We start from the raw sequence: 22,023 nt of genomic DNA, 5'->3' as shown, positions 1-22,023 counted from the left end.
TGGTGTAAGTGAGGTGTCAAAGTCCCCCACTATTATTGTGTTACTGTCGATTTCCTCTTTTATAGCTGTTAGCAGTTGCCTTATGTATTGAGGTGCTCCTATGTTGGGTGCATATATATATTTATAATTGTTATATCTTCTTCTTGGATTGATCCCTTGATCATTATGTAGTGTCCTTCCTTGTCTCTTGTAACATTCTTTATTTTAAAGTCTGTTTTATCTGATATGAGTATTGCTACTCCAGCTTTCTTTTGATTTCCATTTGCATGGAATATCTTTTTCCATCCCCTCATTTTCAGTCTGTATGTGTCCCTAGGTCTGAAGTGGGTCTCTTGTAGACAGCATATATATGGGTCTTGTTTTTGTATCCATTCAGCAAGCCTGTGTCTTTTGGTTGGAGCATTTAATCCATTCATGTTTAAGGTAATTATCGATATGTATGTTCCTATGACCATTTTCTTAATTGTTTTGGGGGTTTTTTGTAGGTCCTTTTCTTCTCTTGTGTTTCCCACTTAGAGAAGTACCTTTAGCATTTGTTGTAGAGCTGGTTTGGTGGTGCTGAATTCTCTTAGCTTTTGCTTGTCTGTAAAGCTTTTGATTTCTCCATCAAATCTGAATGAGATCCTTTCCAGGTAGAGTAATCTTGGTTGTAGGTTCTTCCCTTTCATCACTTTAAGTATATCGTGCCAGTCCCTTCTGGCTTGTAGAATTTCTGCTGAGAAATCAGCTGTTAACCTTATGGGAGTTCCCCTGTATGTTATTTGTTGTTTTTCTCTTGTTGATTTCAATAATTTTTGTTTGTCTTTAATTTTTGCCAATTTGATTCCTATGTGTCTTGGCGTGTTTCTCCTTGGGTTTATCCTGTATGGGACTCTCTGCGCTTCCTGGACTTGGGTGGCTATTTCCTTTCCCATGTTAGGGAAGTTTTCAGCTATAATCTCTTCAAAGATTTTCTTGGGTCCTTTCTCTCTCTCTTCTCCTTCTGGGACCCCTATGATGCGAATGTTGTTGCGTTTAATGTTGTCCCAGAGGTCTCTTAGGCTGTCTTCATTTCTTTTCATTCTTTTTTTTATTCTGTTCCGCAGCAGTGAATTCCACCATTCTGTCTTCCAGGTCACTTATCTGTTCTTCTGCCTCAGTTATTCTGCTATTGATTCTTTCTAGTGTAGTTTTCATTTCAGTTATTGTATTGGTCATCTCTGTTTGTTTGTTCTTTAATTCTTCTAGGTCTTTGTTAAACATTTCTTGCATCTTCTCGATCTCTGCCTCCATTCTTTTTCCGAGGTCCTGGATTATCTTCACTATCGTTGTTCTGAATTCTTTTTCTGGAAGGTTGCCTATCTCCACTTCATTTAGTTGTTTTTCTGGGGTTTTATCTCGTTCCTTCATGTGGTACATAGCCCTCTGCCTTTTCATCTTGTCTATCTTTCTGTGAATGTGGTTTGTGTTCCACAGGCTGCAGGACTGTAGTTCTTCCTGCTTCTCGGTACTGAGTTTTTGTGTGTGTGTGTGTTTTTTAATATTTATAGCAAATGCCAAATGATATAAATCTTTTATGAATGACATATCAAAATCTCACTCTGCAGCGCTGAGAACAGAAGGTATAGGACCTACTGCCTATGACTTGAACTGTGACTTCTGAGCAAGTGTGTGAGATTAAGCTTTGACCTCCAGCTTATAAATGGGGCTGTGAGGATAGGAGTATGTCACAAAGCACACTGGAAGCCAACTCTTAGACCAGTAGGGAAAGGAGTATATTGACAGTAACTAATTAGAACATCTTATCCCTCATTCAGAATAAATAAACAGTGATATTAAGTTCACTTATTAAAAATAGATTCACTACCCTAGCAAGAATCTCTTGCTTACTTTTTATGCCAAACTCCTTCACTTGCTAAATAGAGATTATGTTAAATCCAGAGGCGAAGAAATGAAATGCATACATTTGGCCAGATTATCTCTGGTTTAAGTCAAAAAAGAAATGCTTAATCAGCACCTGTTATGGCTAGTTTCAGGCATGAATAACTGTCTGGAAGAAGGTAAGAAACAATACCAGAAACACCAACCATAAAGAAACAAGTTAATAAACTGGACTTCCCTAAAACTTAAAACTTCAACTCTCCTAAACACAGTTAAGAAAATGAAAAAACGAATCACTGACTGGGAGAAAACATTTGGAAAGCATTTATCTGATAAAGGATTTGTACCCAGAACGTGCAAAGAACTATCTAAACGTAATAATAAAAACATATAGATTTTAAAAAAGGCAAAAGATCTGTATAGAGACACTTCATCAATGAAGATATATGGATGACAAACGAACACATGCAAAATACTCAACATTGTTAGTCACTGGGGAAATGGAAACTAAAACCACAAGATATCACTACATACTTATTAGAATGGGTATCATACCAAGTATTAATGAGGATGTGGAGAGACCAGAACTCTCATACACTGTTGGTAGGAATCTAAAATGGCACAGGCACTTTGGAAAACAGTCTTGGCAATCTCTTAAAAAGTTATATACACACCTACCATATGATCCAGTCATTCCGTCCCTAGGTATTTACACAATATAAATGAAAACATATGTTCATACAAAGACATATACGAATATTCATAGAAGCTTTATTTATAATAACTCCAAACTAAAACAAACAAAACCCCCAAATGTCCATCAACAGGTAAACAACTGTTGTATATCTATACAACGAAATACCACTCAGCAATAAAAATGCATGAGTAACATATACAGCAACATGGATACATCTTAGTTATGCTAAGTATAAGAAGCCAGGAAATAGAGTATATACTGCATGATTCCCTTAATATAAAATTCTAGGAAATATAAACTAATGTATAATGGCAGAAGGCAAATCAGTGGTTGCCTGGGGATGGGGGCAAGGGAAGCAGTGTGTGTGTGTGTGTGTGTGTGTGTGTGTTGGGGGGTGGGGGAGGGCAGTGGGCAGGAGACAAAGATTAAAAAGGGGAATGAAGAAAATTTTAGGGGTGATGGGTATGTTCCTTATCTTGATGGTGGTGATTGTTCCATGGATGTATATATATGTCAAAACTTATCAGTATATAAACTTTAAATATGAGCAATTTTGGTATGTCAATTATTCCTCAATAAAGCTATTTTTCAAAAAATAATCAAAAAGATAAGATTTATACATTTGGGAAGTAAAAAGAATGAAAAATCTGTGATACGTATCCTCTAAGATGGTCCCAATGATCCTTGCCTCTTGGTATTTATGCCCATGTATAATCTTTCCTTGAATGTGAACTAAATTTAATGATTTGTTGCTAGGGAATGGAATGAGGCAGAGGTGATAGGATGTCATTTCCAAGATTAAGATACAAAAAACCCTGTGGCTTCTGTCTTGGACTCTCCACACACATTTCCTCTGAGGAAAGGCAGCTGCCACATTGTGAGCTGTCCTATGGAGAAGCCCATGATATAAGGAATGAGGGAGGCAGCTGGCTAAAAGCTATCAAGGAATTAAGGCCATCAGTCCAATAACCTTCCAGGAACTGAAGACCTCAGCCCCATAGCCTGTAGGGAACTAAATCCAATAACCGTTAAGATTGAGTTCAGAAGTAAATCTTCTCCCAGATGAGCCTTCTGATGAGAATGCAGCCCTGGCCAACAGTTTGACTACAGCCTCATGTGAGACTCTGAGCCTAACTAAACTACAGCCTCATGTGAGACTTTGAGCCTCACTAAACCTGATCCACAGAAACTGTGAGATACAAATGTTTGTTTCTTTAAGCCATGAAGTTTTGGGGTATGCAGTTCTGTTCCAGCAATAGATAACTAATATAAGATCTAAGTCACATTTATATAAAAAAAGTCTTCAAAGCAAATTTATCCATTTTGGATATATACTTTTAGAATACAAAGAGAGTATTTGACTAAAACTACATTAAATGGGGGCTTAATTTTCTTATGCAATATGAAGTCCAGAGGTAAGGCAGTCCAAGGCTAGTGCAGTGTGTCAAAATGCCACCAGAGACCCAAGCCCTTTTAATCCAGGCCCGGCCATTCTTAGGGAACGTCTTCATCCTAACACTTGTTACCTTAGTGTCACAATATGATCTCATGTCCATATCACAGAAAAGAAGAAGGGGTTTTGCCTTATCAGGAAAGTGAACATTTTCTCAGAAACCTCAAGCTAGTCTTCCACTTACATCTCATTCATCAAAAGTGTTTCCCACTGCCATTCTTAGATGCAAGGGAATCTGGGAAGATAAACATTTTTTAGCAAGACACACTGCTCCCTCAGCATAGTAAATGTTTTGTTAGTAATGAAGAAGGGGGCAATGTTTATTAGACAGGCAACCAGCAGTATTTGCCAAAGTCATACATTTTATTTATGGTAAAACTAAAAATATTGCAGGAGTTTATAGAAGGGCAAGAACACAGTAAGCTATGGGAGCTTGAGAAGGTTTCTGAGGGGAGATGTTTAGAACTGGCTAGGGAGAAAGGGAAGACAAGAGAATTCTCAAAGGGGATAAAAGCAAGAACAAAAACTCATGAAGACAGGAAAATGTAACAAGGCCTAAAAATAAATTACCCTGTATAAAGCTTTTAATTGCATAACTAAGTTTAAAAAAAAATCCTGAGTGATGAATATGCATGTTGTTTCCTAGCAAGGAAAAAAAAATGCATCATCATAGATATGCAACAAGCTCCTACTGTATAGCACAGGGAACTATATTCAATATCTTATAATAAACTGTAATGGAAAAGAATCTGAAAAAGAATACACACACACACACACACACAAACACACATATAACTGAATCACTTTGCTGTACACCTGAAACTAACACAACATTATAAATCAATGATACTCTAATAATAATTTTAAAAATGCAGCATCATGTTTAAGAGATGAGACATGGGCAAAGGATCTGAATGGGCATTTCTCTAAGGAAGATATACAAATGGCCAGTAAACATATGAAAAGATGCTCATGATTAGTCATAAGGGAAATGAAAGTCATAACCATAATGAGATACCACTTCAAACCCACTAGGATGGTTGGAATCAAAAAGTCAGGTAACAACAAGTTTTGGTGAGGATGTGATGAAACTGGAACCCTCATACACTACTGGTAGGAATGCAAAATGGTGCAGCCACTTTAGAAAACAGTCTGGAAGTTCTTCAATCAATGAAATATAATGTTATCATATGACCCAGAAATTCCCAAGAGAAATAAAAACATATGTCCACATAAAAACTTGTACATGAAATTTTATAGCAGCATTATTCATAACAGTCAAAAGGTGGAAATAACATAAATGGCCATCAATTGATGAGGAGACAAACAAAATGTGGTATATCCAAATAATGGAATATTATTTGGCCGTAAAAAGGAATGAAATATGGATACATATTACAGCATGGATGAACCATGAAAACATTATGCTAAATGAAAGAAGCAAGTCAAGAAAGACACATATTATGTGATTCCATTCATATGAAATGTCCAGAACAAGGAAATCTAGAGACAGAAAGTAAATTAGTGGTTGCCTAGGGCTGAGGGGGTGTAGGTGGGCTGCTATGACCTTGGTTCAAACCACCATTACTTCATAGCTGGATGATTCCAAGAACTTAACTACCTGGTTTCCTGCTTCCATTCTTTGCTCACTAATGGATTCGAAATGCCTAGAACAGTATCTGGCACACAGAGGAAAGTAAGTATCCAATAAATCTGTTGTTGTTATTTTGACTTCAAATCCTGTGTTCTTTTTCAGTTTTTTCTCTTGATTTATTTTGTGGGTATGTATCTATCATGGGAGCATCCAAACCCCCTTCCTATTTTGGCGAATTGCAGGCACCAAAAGGAGGCAGCTACCTCCCACCACAGAAACTAGAAACCCCAATTATTTACTTCCCCAGTTCCCCTGATAACTAGAGTGTGGTGGGCACATGGCCAAGGCTTGGCTAGTCTCATGTACCTCCAGAATTGTGAGCTGGTACAGAAGTTTCTTGGTGGTTTTTTGTTTGTTTTATTTTGGTGGCAGCAACATCTGGTTCTTCAGCCAGGAGTGCCAGTGGAGTTATCTTCTGAGGTCAGCAATGTCAACAGAGTTCGGTGCAGTGTTTGAGGCACCAGTATCCTCATCAGAAAGGCTTCATGGTGTGTTCTGGCTGTGTACCTTCCCTCAGTTCCTGCCTACTTTTAGAACTGTGTGTCCACCCTTCCCCATGATTCTGCAAGTCTATCTTATATCTTTCAATAAATTTCTTTTCTGCTAACGTCAGCCAGAGTTAGTTTGTGTTGCTTGTAATTAAGAACACTGACTGAAAGAAGACTCCCCATAAAGTTGAACCTTCTTAAACCCAGGAGCATCATTTTAAAAAGTAGTGTTTCAGGAGGATTTTCCTGTGAAGAAACACAATCTCATATAACCTCTAAACAGAGAGAAATTAATTTACTTTACTATTGTTGATTAACTTTTCCTGTTCTTGTTATCTTCCAGAAAAATCGGGATTCTTTCTCCCTTCACCCCAAAACAAGTCCACAGCCCCTTTCCCTAAAGTTTCATTCCTTGCCTATATAGTAGTCCCCTCATCTGTGGTTTCAGATTCCATGGTTTCAGTTACCTGTGGTCAATCACAGTCTGAGAATATTAGATGGAAAATTCCAGAAATAAACAATTCATAAGTTTTAAATTGCATGCCATTCTGAGCAGCATGATGAAACGTTGCACCTTCCTGCTTCATACCACATGGGACGTGAGTCATCCCTTTGTCCAGTGTATCCTGCCCATTAGTCACTTAGTAGCCACCTTGGTTATGGGGTTATTGTCATGGTACCACAATGCATGTTAAAAATTTAACAGAAGCCACTAAATGAAAGAGGATTAAGTAAAACAAATTTCTTTCTTACAAAGCAAATCTATTATTTTAAATTGTGGTGGCGTACCTGAGATTCCAGAACCTCCAGCTTACGTTTCCTGGCGTGAAGAGCTTTACTTGGAAAAGCCCAATAATAATTAGATGTTCCAATTCTCTCACAGTCAACCATACCATCATCAACCAAGCTTTGAAGGACTTCTTTTACTGACATAGCAGCTAGGAGAGATAATTTTTTAAAGACTTCATATTAAGACACATCATAAATCAAATTAAAAGGCCAATAACTGGGGAAACACTTGCCATAAATATTACAGATTGAGTCAGTAAGTTAATAAATAAGGAGCTTTTAAAAATAATAACAAAAGAAGACAAATACTCCAACAGAAAAATAAAATACATCAATGGGCATCTATAAAATATGTATGGTCAGGGACTTCCCTGGTGGTCCAGTGGTAAAGAATCCGCCTTCCAATGCAGGGGCGATGCGGGTTCAATCCCTGGTTGGGGAACTAAGATCCCACATGCCGGGGGCAACTAAGCCCGTGCCACAACTACTGAGTTCGCGCGCCTCAACTAGAGAGCCTGCGTGCCGCAAACTAGAGCACACGCGCCCTGAAGCCCACGCACCACAACTAGAGAGAGAAAACCTGCACGCCACACTAGAGAGAAGCCCACGCACCACAACGAAGAGCCCACATGCTGCAACTAAGACCCGACACAGCCAAAAAAATAAATAAAATAAATAAATATTTTTTAAAATGTACGATATTTGTAATAATATCGTCAATAAACAAGAAAAATGTTCAAACCCACTAATAATTGAAGAAATGCAAAATAAAGCATGAGATACAATTTCTTGACTACCAAATTTAAAACACTAAAAATTGTAATAAAGGGTTCAGGGAAATGGGTACTCTCAACATGGGTGGAAAAATGTATCAATATGTACCTAAAACCTTAGGTTTATGCATATCTCTTATACAGAAATTTCACTTTTATAAATTCAGCTAAAGAAAATAATGATGGATATGTATAAGGATGCTTGTCAAAGCACTGTTTTCAATAGCAAAACCCTGGAAATCAGTACAATAATGGGACTCAAAAGTATTTTTTTTGTAATGATATACAATGCATTCATTAAATTTACATTATAAAATATTTAATGGCCTGGATATATATACATCCAAAATGTAATATATAGAAAAGTAAGTTAAAAGACAGTATGCACTTATGTGACAGTAGTTATCTTGAATTAAGGTTAAGAGGCAATTCTTATTTCCTTCTTTTTGCTTATTTTTCGTATTTTTTTCCAACAATGAACATGTATTACCTTTCTTGCTAAGGAAACTAAAACAAAACTACTAGGTAAAATTAAACAATAAATAAATAAATATATTGGATGTTATGGTTAGGGGTAAGATTAAATATCAGAAAAGAGTTTTTAAAATAGCATGTAAAAATACAAAGTCATATTTCACAAATGTTTGAAATTATAAACAATTCTTACTTTCTATTAAGTAAAACTATACCAAGAAATTATCCGTATTTTAAACCATTTTAATTTTTCCTAGAGCAGATCCCCCAATTTAATAAAATCTATTAGTTAAAGATTTAATAAATAAAAAAATAAAGTCTACAACAAATGCAAAACATTCAACCTCATTTATAAAGAAGTACAAACTGAAATGAAATGTCAAAGAATTCTAAAAATGAAAATAGTTCTGAGAAACAAACTTGGGTATAATAGCCTTTCCTGAAGGCAATTTGAGAACACACATAAAAAGCCTAAAACTAGACAAGTCTCTTTTTCTATTCTATTTCTGGGGACATTTCCTAATGAAGTAATATGAGATGTGGAAAAAAGTTTACAGCAGGGGGAGAGGAAGCGGTGAATAGGTGGAGGAGCACAGAGGATTTTTAGGGCAGTGAAAATATGCTGTATGATACCATAATGACACCATAATGATGGATCCATGTCATTATACTTTTTGTCCAAACCCATAGAATGTACAACACTAAGAGTGAATACTAATGTAAATTATGGACTTAGTGTGATTATGATGTGTCCATGCAGGTTTGTCAACTGTAACGAATGTACGATGGTAAATGATGTTGATAATAGGGGAAGTTATGCATGTGTGGGGGCAGGAAGTACAGGAGAAATACTGTGCCTTCCTCTCAATTTTGCTGTGAACCTAAAAATACTCTAAAAAATAAGTCTTAGAAAAAATTTATGGATGGCATGTTAATTACACATTAATTTTAGCAGCAAAATTTGGTAACAACCTAGATGGTCAACAATAGCTAATGGGCTAAACAAATTATGGCACAGTGGGTGGCCACAGAATGAAACATTAGGAGATGCAGATGTTGTAAGTCATTTTTTTTAAAGCAAATGACATAGGAAAGTGTAGATGATATGATGGTATATGGAAAAATACACGAACACAAAACTGTACATGCAGCATGGTTCCCTCTCAGAGAAATGGACAGATACATACAAACACAGATAAACAGAACCTAAGAATAAGATATCAAAATACACCAAAATGTTAACAGTGGTGATCTCAGAATAGAGGGATTATGAACAACTTTTATTTTTATTATATTCTTTATAATTTCCAAATCTGTTAAAATAACATGTATAGCTTATATAATCAGAAAGTAAGGTTTAAAAAAATATGTATCATATGTAGTGACCCCTCAAAAGATAACCCCCAGAACCTGTGAATGTGACCTTCCTTTGGAAAAGGTTCTATAGAGAGGTAATTAAGGACCTCATGATAAAATCATCCTGGATTTAGGGTGGGTCCCAAATCCAATAACACGTGCCCTTATAAGACACAGAAGAGGAGAAAAAAAAAATGGGGAAGGCCATGTGAAGGCAGAGGCAGAGATTAGAATGATGTGTCTATAAGCCAAGCACTGTGGGCAGCCACCAGAAGCTAGGAGAGAAGCATAAAATGGATTTTCCCTCAGAGCTTCCAGAAGGAACCAACCCTGCCAACACCTTGATTTTAGACTTCTGGCCTCCAGAACTATGAGAAAATAAATTTCTACTGTGTGAAGTAGAAATTAAGTTTATGGTAATTTGTTACAGCAGCTGTAGAAAACTAATACACTATGTAAATCACATTTAACAAATACCAGAACATACATGAAGTTTTTACTTCTTTTGAAGTAAATTATACCCATAAATAAATACATGTGTATAATTGTGTGTATGTATACGTATGTGTGCATGCACACAGTCATGCGTGCATATTTCACTTTAGTTTCACTAGAGCAGATACTTCAAACACAAGAATCATGGTCATGGCCCAGAAACATTATACAGGGACTTTTTTTTTTTTTTTAATTTATTTATTTTATTTTTAGCTGTGTTGGGTCTTTGTTGTTGCACGTGGGCTTTCTCTAGTTGTGGTGAGCGGGGGCTACTCTCTGTTGCCATGCACAGGCTTCTCATTGCGGTGGCTTCTCTTGTTGTGGAGCACGGGGTCTAGGTGCGTGGGGTTCAGTAGCTGTGGCACACGGGCTCAGCAGTTGTGGCTCACGGGCTCTAGAGTGCAGGCTCAGTAGTTGTGGCACACAGGCTTAGTTGCTCTGTGGCATGTGGGATCTTCCCGGACCAGGGATTGAACCTGTGTCCCCTGCATTGGCAGGCGGATTCTTAACCACTGCGCCACCAGGGAAGTCCTATATAGGGACTTTTATAAACATTCTTCATCTCTAGAAATTTACGTTTCCATGAAGTGAAAGACTGTTGCAGGAAAGATGACGGGTATTTACCAAAACATTCTGGCACATTTTTGATACTTACTAATGCCTTTTTCTTTGGGAGCAATCTTCTCCATGTCTTTTAATTGAAATACATCTTTCTGTTTAAAAGAGTTGAAAGATGAAAAACATGCATTTATTTTCTACTATATATTTATATTTACCATAATTATGTTTATAAAATATTATACTAAAAAACTATGACTGGAAGTGAATAGTGCAATAGAATCGAGAATTTTAGAGCTAGAAGAAACTGTAATTATCTTGTTCAATACCTTAAACAGAACCTAAAATGGACAGATTTTGCATGAACATACAATTCTTTAAAGTAACTGGAGGGCAGAATGCAAAGAACATCTTCCCAATGAAGTATAAAATCTAGTTATGATGAATCATTTGTTAACATGAGATAATCAGCTTCTCTGACACTGATTTGAAGAAAACACAAATAGTGCTTTGCTTAGCATATACCATATATCACAGATTAGCAGTTCTAACTAAAAGCAAAACAGACAGCTATCAAGATTTATTTACATTTAAGGTTTCATGGAAGAGCCACACCTAAGTAAGAAAAACATACAATTTATGGCTGCCTATCAGTCATTCACCTATACATGCTGCATGTCCACCACATGCAAAGCAAAACATTATGGGAAGATATACACAGAGAATATTTAATCTTATGGTTGGAAAAAAAATCTATGCAGAATACTCCTTTCTTCTTGCAATAAGCTTTGGCTGAACCGGTAAAAAGAACTTGGATAATAAGAGTGAAATATTTGAAAAGACTGAAGTATTCAGCAATTAGAACAGAATTATTGTGATTATTGTTACGGAAAGCTGGGATCTATTTCTTCCAATATAAACTTGAAAAGGTAACTTCAATAGGATGGAAATTAGACATCATAAAAATTTAAAACTTCTGCTCATCCAAGCACACTGTTAAGAAACTGAAAAGACTGACTGGAAGACAGTATTCACAAAACATACCAGACAAAAGACCAGTAGCCCAGATATACAACCCCCTGCAAAAAAGATGAATTGATAGATGGATAAAGGAATGGATAGATGAATATATATATATATGATAAAGCAAGTAGAGTATAAAATGTTAACGGCAGAATCTAAGCTGGGCATATAGGTATTCATAGTGAAATTCTTTCATCTTTAATAATAAAATGTTGAAAAAAGTAACTTCATCTCAGTACACTTAAGATTTAGTAAATTAAGGAAAATACTAAGTCATTGGTTCTAGAGTGTGAAATAAATTTTTGCACATCTGGGAATAAACTGTTAAAAGAGAATTCTGTAGGGTCTCAGAGAACATGCAGTAAATTACTAACTTCAGGCCTCTAATGCGTTAAAAAAAACCCAATTAATCAAACCTATTCGCAAATACCTTGGGAAAAAGAACATGAACTCATTGAGACATCTGCCTAGATGTGGTTATCAAGGAAAAGCCCCAGACATACTGGCTGCCCCAGTGGGGTTGCTATGTAAATAAATGGGCTTGCAAAGAACTAGCCTCAGGACCAAAGTGGTCATTTAAGTGGACAGAGAAAAGGGTCTCAAGTAAATATTGGTTCTCCCCTACATTAAAGAGATAATAAAGGAGAGATGAACACAATGGTTCTAGCTCTCAAAAACAAAAAATTATGTGTAAAGATACCATGGAAGACACACAGTTATAAAGTTAGATAACTTTTAATTAAGCACTTATGACCTGAGCATTATAATGTTTTACACAGATTATTTCATTCAATCCTCATACCAACTTTGTGAACTAGGTACAATTATTATTAGCCTTTTTAAGAGATGAAGAAACTGAGACTTAGGTCAAGTAACTTGCTTAACGTCACAAAGCTATTAGGTAAAACAGACTTCAGGTACAAGTTCTCTATCTTTGAGCTGTACTGTGGCCATGTTCTTCCTAAGTGTAACAGGCAAAGAATTAGTAACTTCAAATAAATCTATGTATGTATTCATATGAATTAATATGTAGAGGAATATATGAACTGAAATCAATCAATTAATACAATTAATTCCTACCTTTACCTAAAAACTCATTGACTATTGAACTTCTTTAACCTCTAATACTCATTATAGTCATGGTACCTAGTCATTAGTGTCTTAATGTCATTGAGAGCAGAGTTGAAAAAATTTTAATCAAAAACAGCCAACAATATCATAAAGAACAAATTAATTTCCCTCACCACTCTCCCCAGCTTTCCACTGCCTGCTAGGAATTAAATCTACTTTTCTTGCTCTAAGACCATAGGAAAAATATTTCAACTCAGCAGAATAAATAGTCATAATCTTTACCTACAAACTTTATCAATTTATCGTCCTAATCATATCATCATTATTAATATGATACTCTGTTCTGAATTGCCAATGACTTTTAGTAAGTCATTGTATGTAAGTAATACTAGTAAGATTTCGCTTAAAGGGCAAACAGTTAAAAAAAAAAGTGCCCACAATATTTCACTTGTTTCACTGAGAATCTGCATTATCAAAATGAAAATGTCAAGTATTATCATTACTTATTAATTTTACATTCTATTTTGCCGTTTTCCCCACTTTCTTCATATTGATATTTGTAAATAATGAAAATAGCCAGTAGGTTGGGGCCAAACCAGACTTTGAAGGTCCTGTCAAGAGGTAAGACGTAAGAAATTAATATTTTTGTAGGTCAAAAGTTTGGATTTTAATCTGGAAGCAAGAAAAGCCATTGTACAGCAACGTGTGAAGAAAACAGGCTCTAGAGCCAGGTGACTGGGTTTGAATCCTGGTTCTGCCACTTAGGAGCAGAAACTTCAAACATATTTCCTGTTAGTGGCAGGCACGTATAACTGGAATAAATTAAGGAGGCTATGTACCATCACATACGTGTTATACCATATGCAGGCTTATAAATGTAAAGAAGCTATATTTAGCACTATCTCTATAATCAGATGATCCCCCCTGGGTTTTTATCCTAGTACTATCACTTCTTGTTTTGAGATCCAGGGCTGGTATCTTAGGCTGTGTCTCAGATGTCCAGATCTGTAGAATGAGGATCTCAGAGGGTTAAAAAGGATAAAATCAGATAACTACACCAAGTGCTTAGAATAGTGAATGGCACCTAGGAAGCACTCAGTAGATGTGAGCTATTATCATTACTATTTTCAGGTAAAAGGGGACACAGTCGAATATATGCTTCAGAAAGTTAATTATGGTGCCAGAGTGTAGGGCAGTCTGGATAGAAGAGACTCTACAAATCCTGGGATAGGATTCTTTCATGCTCCACAGCTCACAGGAACCACAAGTGTTTGTAGAATTTTATTCATTCTTTAGGAAATTGTTCACTATTGATTTCTAATAAAAAAAGGTACAGTTAACACTGGATGACATAAACTTAAGGAGAAAATTACACAAAATACTAAAAATCTTAAGGAAAACGACTTACCGTCTCAAAAAATATTTCCATCATGCGGGCTCTCTTTTCCTCTGCACTTAGTCCTTTTTTCTTCGACTAAAGCACAAAAGTTAAAAAGTAAACAGTGCAATTAAAAACAAAAACAAAAACAATGCTTTTTAAGACAACTTGGTTCAAAACATTATCAGAAATAATGCATGGTCTCATCTGAGACCAAGAGGTTTAGTAACTCTCAGAGCGAGGCCTCAAGACGGATTTTAACAACGCTACTACTTTATGACAAGCCTTGTGGTAGGTGCTGCCAGTATAATAATAAGAACTGTGACTGAGACAGTGCCTGGCATTTTGTAGAAGTTCAATATTTATCAAATGATCCAATAAGTCACTGTATTTACCTTCAAAAGACTTAATCTCTCAGGGAAAATAAATAGACATAACTACTTATAATTAACGAACAGGTACATGTACAAATTGCTACCCAGGAAAGAATAAATTAATTCCACCCTGGAAAGGGAGGAGGGTTAGCTAGGAAGCCTAGAGATGAACAGGATTTTGGCAAGTTGAGAAATGGTGAGAACGGTGTCCTGGACAGATCACACACAGGCACAGTGTTACAGAAGTACATGGAATGCTCCAGAAAGACAAACACTCAGGGACGATTATTATACAAGTGGAGTGGCAGATGAGATGAGAATGGTTGTCTGGGGCCAGATTATGGAAGGCTGACTGTCCAGCCAAAGAGAGCAGACTTTACTTCAGGCCACGAGGAGCTACTGAGCAATTTCTAAAGCAGGGAGTGACACGATAAGAGTTAGGTAGCATTGTGGAGGGCAGGCTGGAGGAAGGAAAACCATGTCCAAGTAGAAAATGAAAGCCTACTTCAGGTTATTATTATCCTGTCACTACCCTTTAGCTAACTTGAAATTAAGATAATTAAGATGGAACTGAGGGACATACCCGGTGGTCCAGTGGTAAAGAATCTGCCTTCCAATGCCAGGGATGCAGGTTCGATCCCTGGTCAGGGAACTAAGATCCCACACGCCGCGGGGCAACTAAGCCCGCGCACCACAACTACTGAGCTCGCGTGCCTCAATGAGAGAGACTGCGTGCCGCAAACTACAGAGCCCACGTGTTCTGGAGCCTGCGCGCCACAACTAGAAAGAGAAAACCCGCAGGCCACAATGAAGAGCCCATGCACCGCAATGAAAAAGATCTCGCGTGCCGCAACTAAGACCCAACGCAGCCAAAAAAATAAAGAAAATAAACAATAAAATTAAATAAATAAATATTTTAAAAAAGATGTAACTGAAATGTATTTTAATAATAAATTTTACCATATATTTTATATAGGGTATATACCTAAAGCTAAAGCCTGAATTTTCAAAACGCCAAACTTCCTCAATGCAAATATTCACAGAAAATAACAAAAGAGAACGAGAACCATAATCTCTAGTACTCTCATGGAGGCTTCCACACTAATGTTTCTGAAGTAATCTGCATCTTTCTTAAAAATTGCATGGGATTATAGAGGAACAGAAATTGTTTAGTAAGAATTTTAAAATACTTTATACCACGTAAAAAGCAGACATAAATAAACCAACAATAATAAACCTATCCAACCATAAACTCCATCAGAAACGAGAGCCTACACTAGACAGGGAAAGGAATTTGGAATTGCCGTTCTGAATGCATTCCAGAGTACGTGGTCTAGAAACCCATTAACCCCTTTTCACAGCAAATTATCCAATGTTCCTTGATGAGGTGCACAGGTAAAATAAGTAGCCTCAAAGTTTAACTTTTTCTCTTTTCCCTCTGTCCACAATTTTAAATACTGCAGTTCCCCAGGGTTCTTTCTCTACTGATCCCCTCTCTCCTCACACCTTTTCTTTGATCTCACCTGCTTTCATGGTTTTAACAAACACCTATGCTGAGAACTCAAATCTTTATATCATTGGATTAAGTGGGCGCCTGAGCTCCAATCTCACGTACTTACCTGTCTGCTGAATAGACGTCAAACTCAGGAGGTCTAAACTGACCCCTCCTCTCCCACATCTACTCCCCAAACCTGCTGTTCTGGATCTTGACTTCAGTTAGATTCTACCTTGTTCCCCGAGCCAGAGGCCTGGCAGTCACCCTAGGTTCTTTCATCTCTCTTACTCCACATCCAACCAATCACAAAGTTCTGCCAATTTCAGAGCTTAACTGTTTCTCAAATCGATCCTGTCTGCTCCATCCCTACTACCTCTACCTTAGTTCAGGCCTTCATTGTCTGTTCCCTACTACATACCTGCAGTCTGTTAACCATGCTTTGTCCCACCCTCCAGCCACATTCTACGCTGCCAAAAAGCAAACCTCTCCTTTGCCATGCCTACCCATGCCTCTCCCTTGCTTAAAACTCCCTTGCTTAAAACTCTCAACCATCCAGAAGTATCCAATCACCCTAGAATGACATACAAGGCCTTCTGTCACCTGACCCCAACTTATCTCTCACAGGTACCACTCCCCACCTCAAATTTACCATTACAACATGAAGAACTGAGCAATTTAAGCTGTAATACAAAAACTACTTGTAATTCTCCACTTGCAGCATGCTCGTTCCCATTTCTGTGCCTTTTTAAAAATGTTGTTCTATCTAAAACACCTTCCTTTCATGCAAATCAAAACCGCAATGAGGAATTCTCTGGTGACCCAGTGGTTAAGAATCTGCCTGCCAATGCAGGGGACACGGGTTCAAGCCCTGGTCCGGGAAGATCCCACATGCTGCGGAGCAACTAAGCCCGTGCGCCACAACTACTGAGCCTGCGCTCTACAGCCCATGAGCCACAACTACTGAGCCCGCACGCCACAACTACTGAGCCCTTGAGCCGCGACTAATGAAGCCCTCATGCCTAGAGCCCATGCTCTGCAACAAGAGAAGCCACCACAATAAGAAGCCCGCGCACCGCAATGAAGAGTAGCCCCTGCTCGCTGCAACTAGAGAAAGCCCACGTGCAGCAACAGAGACCCAACACAGCCAAAAAAAAAAACAAAACCCCAAAAACAAACAAAATGAAACGAAACAAACAAACACAAAAACCACAGTGAGATATCACCTCACACCTGTCAGAATGGCCATCATCAAAAAGACCACAAATAACAAATTGGTGACAATGTGGAGAAAAGGGAACCCTCGTACACTTTGGTGGGAATGTAAATTGGTGCAGCCACTGTGGTAAACAATGCACAGCTTTCTCAAAAAATTAAAAATAGAACCACCATATAACCCAGCAATTCCACTCCTTTGTGTATATATCCCAAAGAAACAAAAACACTAATTCAAAAAGATACATGCACCCCAGTGTTCATAGTAGCATTATTTACATTTGCCAAGATATGGTAGCAACCTAAGTGTCCATCAACAGATGAATGGATAAAGAAAATGTGGTATATGTATAATACACAGATACATATGTACTTATATACATATGTACATACACACACACACACACAATAGATTTTTATGACTCAGTCATAAAAAAGCGGCAACATGCATGGACTTGGAGGGCTAAGTTAAATAAGTCAGAGAAAGACAAACACTGTATGATATCACTTATATGTGGAATCTAAAAAATACAACAAACTAGTAATAAAACAAAAAAGAAGCAAACTCACAGATATAGAGAACAAACTAGTGGTTACCAGCGGGGAGAAGGATGTGGGGAGGGGCAAAATAGGGGTGGGGGGAGAACAGGGTTATTATGGGATTATATGAAATCATATGTGTGAAACTTGAAAACTGTAAAGTACTATAGCATTTAAAGATTCTTTCATTCAATAAAACAAAGCAAAACAAAACAAAAAGAGTTCTTCAGAACATGAACTGCCTTTGCCTTCCCAGAGGTTAGTGCCAGGTTAGAAGAGCAGTTGTAAAGACCAGCCCTCAATTTCAGGACCATGTATCTAAAATTTGAGGCCGTTCAGACTCCCAAATCCCACAACACCCCTCTGCACTCCCATAAATACATTTCAGGGAGAACTGATAATAAGGAAGTCTGTGATAACCATTTATTGCCTTACTTGGAGAGATAAACCAGAGGAATCTCAGTTCCAAGAAACCATACACTACGAAGACACGTTCACTAAACCCAGGGTAGAGAGCTAGAGTTCAGTACTACGTTATTAGCCTCCCTTCACACTGGCTTCTGCAGTATCTGAATAAAGCAAGATATCCACACTCAGTTAGAAGGCCCATTCAGCTATTTCTCTAGCCCAGTTAGTCTCAAACTGCCATACACAGAGATTAGAATCATCTCAGGAGCTTTTAAAACTGCTGATGCCCAGGCACATCCCATAAGAAATGAATCAGGATCTCTGAAATGGGGCCCCTTGGCCTCATATTTTAAAAATCTTGAGGTGCTTTAATTGTGCCCCAGGATTGAAAACACTGTTTCTCTCAGCCCAGAATCTGAAGGTTAAGTTAGGGGCACTGTGGGGCAATAAGAACCCCTTTAGGAATTTAGTCTGTGGCTGCATCAGTGGAAAATAGAGCCAAAGCTTTAGAAAAGGCTCCTAACATTTTGTTATTATAAACTGCTCCCTGAGAGACCCTGGACTCCGCAAGAATCTGCCTCGTAGAGGCAGGCAATGAGGAGAATCTAATGTCCTGAGGGCACACTGTTTTAGGAAAGCTCTTATCACTCAGCTCAACAGCTTATGAAAGTGACTCAAGAGATATGGATGAAAAAAAAAAAAAAGAAATATGGATGAGCTGTATCATCCGTTAACACTGATTTCAGGTTAATTTATTCATCAGTCTCCGTCACCACTACAAAGAGTTTTCATTGCTAACCACCGTGGGAGAGTATCATGGCCAGAATTAAAGTAACTAATGTAAAAGGATGCCATATTACTTCATATTTAGAAATTTCTCCAAAAAATCAACAAGGGCTCATGTAATACTTAGGATTAAAGAACATCTCCTCGTAGTATGAGTTAGAGATACACTCAAATTAGTAAGTAAGTGGCCTCAAAATTTGACTTGAGGACAATGAAGGAAACTTCTCCAACTAGGAGTTAAAGAAATCCTAAGTGGTCCAGTGGTTAGGACTCTGCGCTTCCACTGCAGGGGGCACGGGTTCGATCCCTGGTTGGGGAACTAAGTTCCCGCAAAAAAATTTCCTAAAGTCAGCCCTGTTGATCACTAATACAATTTTGAAAAATTAAAAGTAGATGATAATTGCTGCCCTCAGAAGTGGCAGACCATACCACATTTCTCCAATTCCAAAAATATGCTTGGACTTATAACAACTGTTTACCCAGCAAGCGCAACCAAAATCAAAACAAACAGCTATTAATTCACAATCAGGAAAAAGAACAAAAGTTATCTTTGATCAACATAACACTAAACTTAGTTCTTAATAATACATGAAAAATAGGAAGTATGTCTCTTACAAAAAGTTTTATTCTAACTTGTTCCATGTTTCTCCATTACTAGCGGTAAACATCAGAAAAGAGTTAATAGCACATTAAACCATTTAGTATTAGAAGGTATGTAGGTGTAGGGAGATATTAGGTAAAAAGACAAAAACAAAAAAATTAATGCATATGGGCTGCATAGTACTCAGTAGTCAGTTCTATCAGGCCAGTAACTCTATAAAGGAGAAATATGGTATCACGGAACACTGGTACCAGATTTAAGTGTGAGCCTGTTTGGCTTCCTACACCATTTTATGCCCAGGTGGCTGGGTTGTTAGTTTAACCACAAAGAAACCGTTATCAGTTTTGATTACATCTGGACAAGAATCTTCAAATAAACATCGTACAACCTATATATCTCCGTCCACCACCAGCTTGGCAAAATAACGGCCACTTAATTAAGATATTAAAATCTTAGATCCACTTCATTAGACGTTGATTCTCTGCCAACAGAAGGGGGTGGGGGATGAAACTTTGAAGGTTTATGAAAATGATTTGATGAGCAGAAAGACATTAAATTCACAAAGAGAAAGAGACGATTTGGAATCTAACCAGGACTTAACCCATCAGGCAATGCAAGGAAGACGAAGTCGGTACGGTGCTTCCCTAATAAAGCGACTCCGGAAGCACAAAAGGGCAGCCCTGCCCTTCGTAAAAACCAACGCATTTTCACAGAAATCCTCTAACTGGCATAAAATGAAGATTTGTTAGGTCACTTTGGAAATTGTGAGCAATACTGAAATGGGCTCTAAATGCTACAACGCCCCAAACCACTCAATCTTCAAAGATCAATCAAGCTCCTCGGGCCCCGGGAACCCCCCGGCGCTGCCCGCCGACACCCGTTCCCTGTTCTCCACCGGGGGCGGCGCCTTGGTGGCCGGAAGCGGGGAGCCTGGGCACCGCTTCTGAAGTGACTCGTGGCCTTGCTGACAGACTGCTGAGTTCGTGAGACACTCAGGGCACGTTCTCGAACGCCCGTAGTTAACCTGACCCGCCCGGGAGGGAGGCGGGGGGCACAAGGACGGGGATCCCAGCGCGGCGCCTCAGCCTAGGGGCTCAGGCGGCGGGAGCCGGAAAGCGCCGGGCGGCCGGGGCGTCGACCTGGCGGGGTAGCCGGCCTCTGCAGCCCGCCCGGGGGCCAACGCCGGGCCCGCGTGGCACGCAGCCGAGGGGCTCTGCAGCCGGGCCACTGTAGGAGGAGGAGGGGGACCGAGGAGCGCTCCCCTTGCTCTTACCATTGCGCGGGCGGCGCGGCTTCCGGCGGCGGGGCCTAAGCGCGGCGAGGGGCGGGGCGGGCCCAGGCGGGTTTGATTTTGGCGCCGACACCGCCCCGGGGGCGGAGCAGCGAAGGGGAGGCAGGGAAGAGAGACCGGCTGTCGCCCAGACGGCGCGCAGCGACCCCTGGCGGCTCCGCGGAGCGGCCGGCCGGCCGGGGTGGGGCGAGGCCTGTCCTGGGGGCGGGGCCTGGTTGCCCGCCGGTCCGTCCTGGTCGATTCAAGATGCTGGCGAACAGGGTCTCCCAGCTGCTTCCGCCTCTTCGGTCCTGCGTGCTGACTGTGACTCCTTTTTTTTTTTTTCAGAAAGTCGAGCCCTCGCCTTGACTTCTTTCTTCGCTCAGCGGAAACGCGGCCTAAGTTTGCCTTAAAAAACAGAGGCAGTTTGGCTGCTGGAGAAGGAAACGCTGCCTCCATCAATGCGGATTTGCCTGGTCTGGGGCGGACTTTCTCCTCTCTTCTAATTTTACGCCTCATCTTCTCTCCCACCGATATCCACTGTTTTTCCAGCTTTTAAAAATCCCTTTGTATGTCTGCCTTTGCTTTAGGTTTTTTGTTTGTTTTGTTTTCTTAATACAAGAGAATGAATTTCAAATCAAAACGGTCGAAAGTATGCTGCCTCATTACTTGATGGGGATTAAGATCAAAAGCTCGGGTCCCTTTGCCTCAAGGTGCCAGAAAATTAACTCAGACTTTTCCGTTGCTTTGAAGGTTATTGTACGTTATTTTGAACCATTTTAACGTATAGTAATTCTACTAGGAAAAAAAGTGGCATCTAAAACGAATTATCTCCTGTTGCAGGGTAAGGGGTATATTAAATTAAACAAGAGTTCCATTTTGTTTTTCCTACAGTTCGATACAATTCAATTGATGAGATGATTTTAAGAGAGTAAAAGGGTATCCATTTAGTAAGTGTTTTAATATTAGTACTAGCAAATGTATAATTAACACACCATACCCTAGATTTCTCATGTATTGCTTAAGATACAGCTGAAGTAGGTATGTCAGTAAAAAATTTTAAAAAATTAAAGTGATATTTAAGAAAAATATTAAGTTATTACTGGTGCTATGAGGAGTTGTCAAAAACCATAAAAGTGGCATTTGTGGGAAGCCTTGCCTTTATCTCCTCTCAGACTGCCATACTCATCTGCTTGTCAAGAACAGTTTTTCTTCACCTGGGTAACTCTTACCCATCCTTTCAATAGCTCAGGGGTAGCCTCCAGGAG

At 38.8% G+C, this 22,023-nt stretch overlaps 1 protein-coding gene across 2 annotated transcripts in view; it reads right to left on the bottom strand.

Annotated features, from left to right (window-relative positions):
* Nucleotides 1-20,841, bottom strand: part of MND1 (meiotic nuclear divisions 1) — an 87,142-nt gene extending 66,301 nt beyond the window's left edge. The window contains exons 1-4 of one of the 2 annotated variants that reach the window (XM_036853347.1): nucleotides 20,759-20,841; nucleotides 14,100-14,165; nucleotides 10,695-10,752; nucleotides 6,942-7,090 (exon numbers count right to left, since the gene is read on the bottom strand). In XM_036853347.1, the coding sequence (XP_036709242.1) occupies nucleotides 6,942-7,090; nucleotides 10,695-10,752; nucleotides 14,100-14,165; nucleotides 20,759-20,761 (276 nt within the window). In that variant the 5' untranslated portion in view covers nucleotides 20,762-20,841. The remainder of the gene's footprint in view (nucleotides 1-6,941; nucleotides 7,091-10,694; nucleotides 10,753-14,099; nucleotides 14,166-20,758) is intronic. The other variant, XM_036853346.1, reaches the window with a different exon arrangement.
* Between the last annotated feature and the right edge of the window lie 1,182 nt (nucleotides 20,842-22,023).

Source organism: Balaenoptera musculus, chromosome 5 (assembly GCF_009873245.2).
Source record: "Balaenoptera musculus isolate JJ_BM4_2016_0621 chromosome 5, mBalMus1.pri.v3, whole genome shotgun sequence".
In the NCBI taxonomy this organism is placed as follows: Eukaryota; Metazoa; Chordata; class Mammalia; order Artiodactyla; family Balaenopteridae; genus Balaenoptera; species Balaenoptera musculus.
The sequence above is the reverse complement of the archived record's forward strand: the minus strand, read 5'-3'. Positions and strand labels throughout refer to the sequence as shown.